Raw genomic sequence first — 1,737 nt, forward strand, 5'->3', positions numbered from 1 at the left:
CACACACACACACACACAATATATATATATATATACCTATATGCACACCACAAATTTTTTAGGATGCCTTCGCGTATATCTCACCCTGAGCAGGATGTTGTAGAGTTTCACACCGAACGACGGCAGGTCGGCGACTATCTTCAGGTATTGCTGCTTCGCCTGCTCTGCCGACAGCGACCTCTGTCCGATCGGAACCAGATTCGGATTCACCTGACGTCAAGGAGAGTTGAGCGTGAGACAAACCTACGGTAATTTTACGAGCGACCGATACAGTATACGATACCGATACTATATACGATACTGATACTATATACGATACCGATACTATATACGATACCAATACTATATACCATACGTTAGTGATACGATACTATACGATACTATACTAATACCAGCGAGTGTAAAGCCGTAGGCCTACGTCTCTATACTCTTTGTTAATACCACATATGTAGAATATCTCTATTCTATACAAATGCTAATACAGTGTACTACGAACAGGAAAAGTAGGGCGAGGAGGAAGAAGATCTGTTATTAGTGACTGCCGTCATATCGGGAGTGGAGATAGGTAGCTGGCTTAGGCTACCGCGCTACCGGCGATACTAACGTATTTAATCAATGTCGTAGTACGATATCAGGAGCAGATAATAAGGGGGAATACTGCTATTGGATGCCATGGCAACGCGTCAGTGTGTATCCCCGATAACGCTCTTACCACGTGCGCCTATTGATGTGATATACTCGCGCCACAAACCAACAAACCTCTTCGCCATTCGCTCGCGGCTATTTTTTTCAGCAAAACAAAATCATCTTAGGGTAGACCACGCACGATTGCAAGAATCAATCGGATTTCGGTGGGAAAAAACAATCATTTCCGATGGTTTTTTGGCTGTATATTTTTTGCTGAAGACGAGACCTTTATTTGACCTTCCGTCACAGACTCCTTGACTTCGAAACCCAATCAGATAATGGTGGGCGCGTTTCAACACTCGAAACTGACTCGACAAAAGCGTCTAGTAGGAAGAGAGTAAATCGTTGTCCTGTTGCCGATGGTCGCAGAGCAAATATGGCCATCGGGTAGTTGGTAGCAATATCACGTGCATCAGCCCCCGCTCTTCCTTTTGTGTATCTATTTACTCTCTCGCGTCCCATTTCATTGTCGAAAGCAGTCAGGAATGCTGCAAGTGATCGAGAATCCGAATTTTTTTTCATTTCGCGTTTTTTTCGCGTTGAAATTACAACCGGAAATCAATCCTATATTCCGCTCCGGGTTTACCAATGGCTCTCAGCTCCTCCCACGCACGCACGCACGCACGCACGCACGCACGCACGCACGCACGCCGGCACGCACGCACGCACGCACGCAGGCACGCACGCACGCAGACACGCATGCACGCACGTAACCACGCTGGCACGCACGTAGCCACGAAGGCACGCACGCATGTAGGTACGCACGCACGCCGGCACGCACGCACGCAGGCACGCACGCACGCAGACACGCAGGCACGCAGGCACGCACGCACGTAACCACGCAGGCACGCACGCATGTAGGTACGCACGCACGCACGTAACCACGCAGGCACGCACGTAACCACGCAGGCACGCACGCACGTAGGTACGCACGCACGCCGGCACGTAGCCACGCACGCTTGCACGCACGCAGGCACGCACGTAGCCACGCAGGCACGCACGCACGTAGGTACGCACGCACGCCGGCACGTAGCCACGCACGCTTGCACG

At 50.7% G+C, this 1,737-nt stretch overlaps 1 protein-coding gene across 1 annotated transcript in view; it reads right to left on the reverse strand.

Moving 5' to 3' along the window:
• Positions 1–36: 36 nt before the first annotated feature.
• Positions 37–1,737, reverse strand: part of LOC106814027 (FERM and PDZ domain-containing protein 4-like) — a 21,863-nt gene continuing 20,162 nt past the window's right edge. The window contains exon 7 of the mRNA XM_014818283.1: positions 37–210. Coding sequence (XP_014673769.1) covers positions 37–210 — 174 coding nt within the window. The remainder of the gene's footprint in view (positions 211–1,737) is intronic.

Source organism: Priapulus caudatus, unplaced genomic scaffold (genome assembly GCF_000485595.1).
Source record: "Priapulus caudatus unplaced genomic scaffold, Priapulus_caudatus-5.0.1 Scaffold857, whole genome shotgun sequence".
NCBI lineage: Eukaryota > Metazoa > Priapulida > Priapulimorpha > Priapulimorphida > Priapulidae > Priapulus > Priapulus caudatus.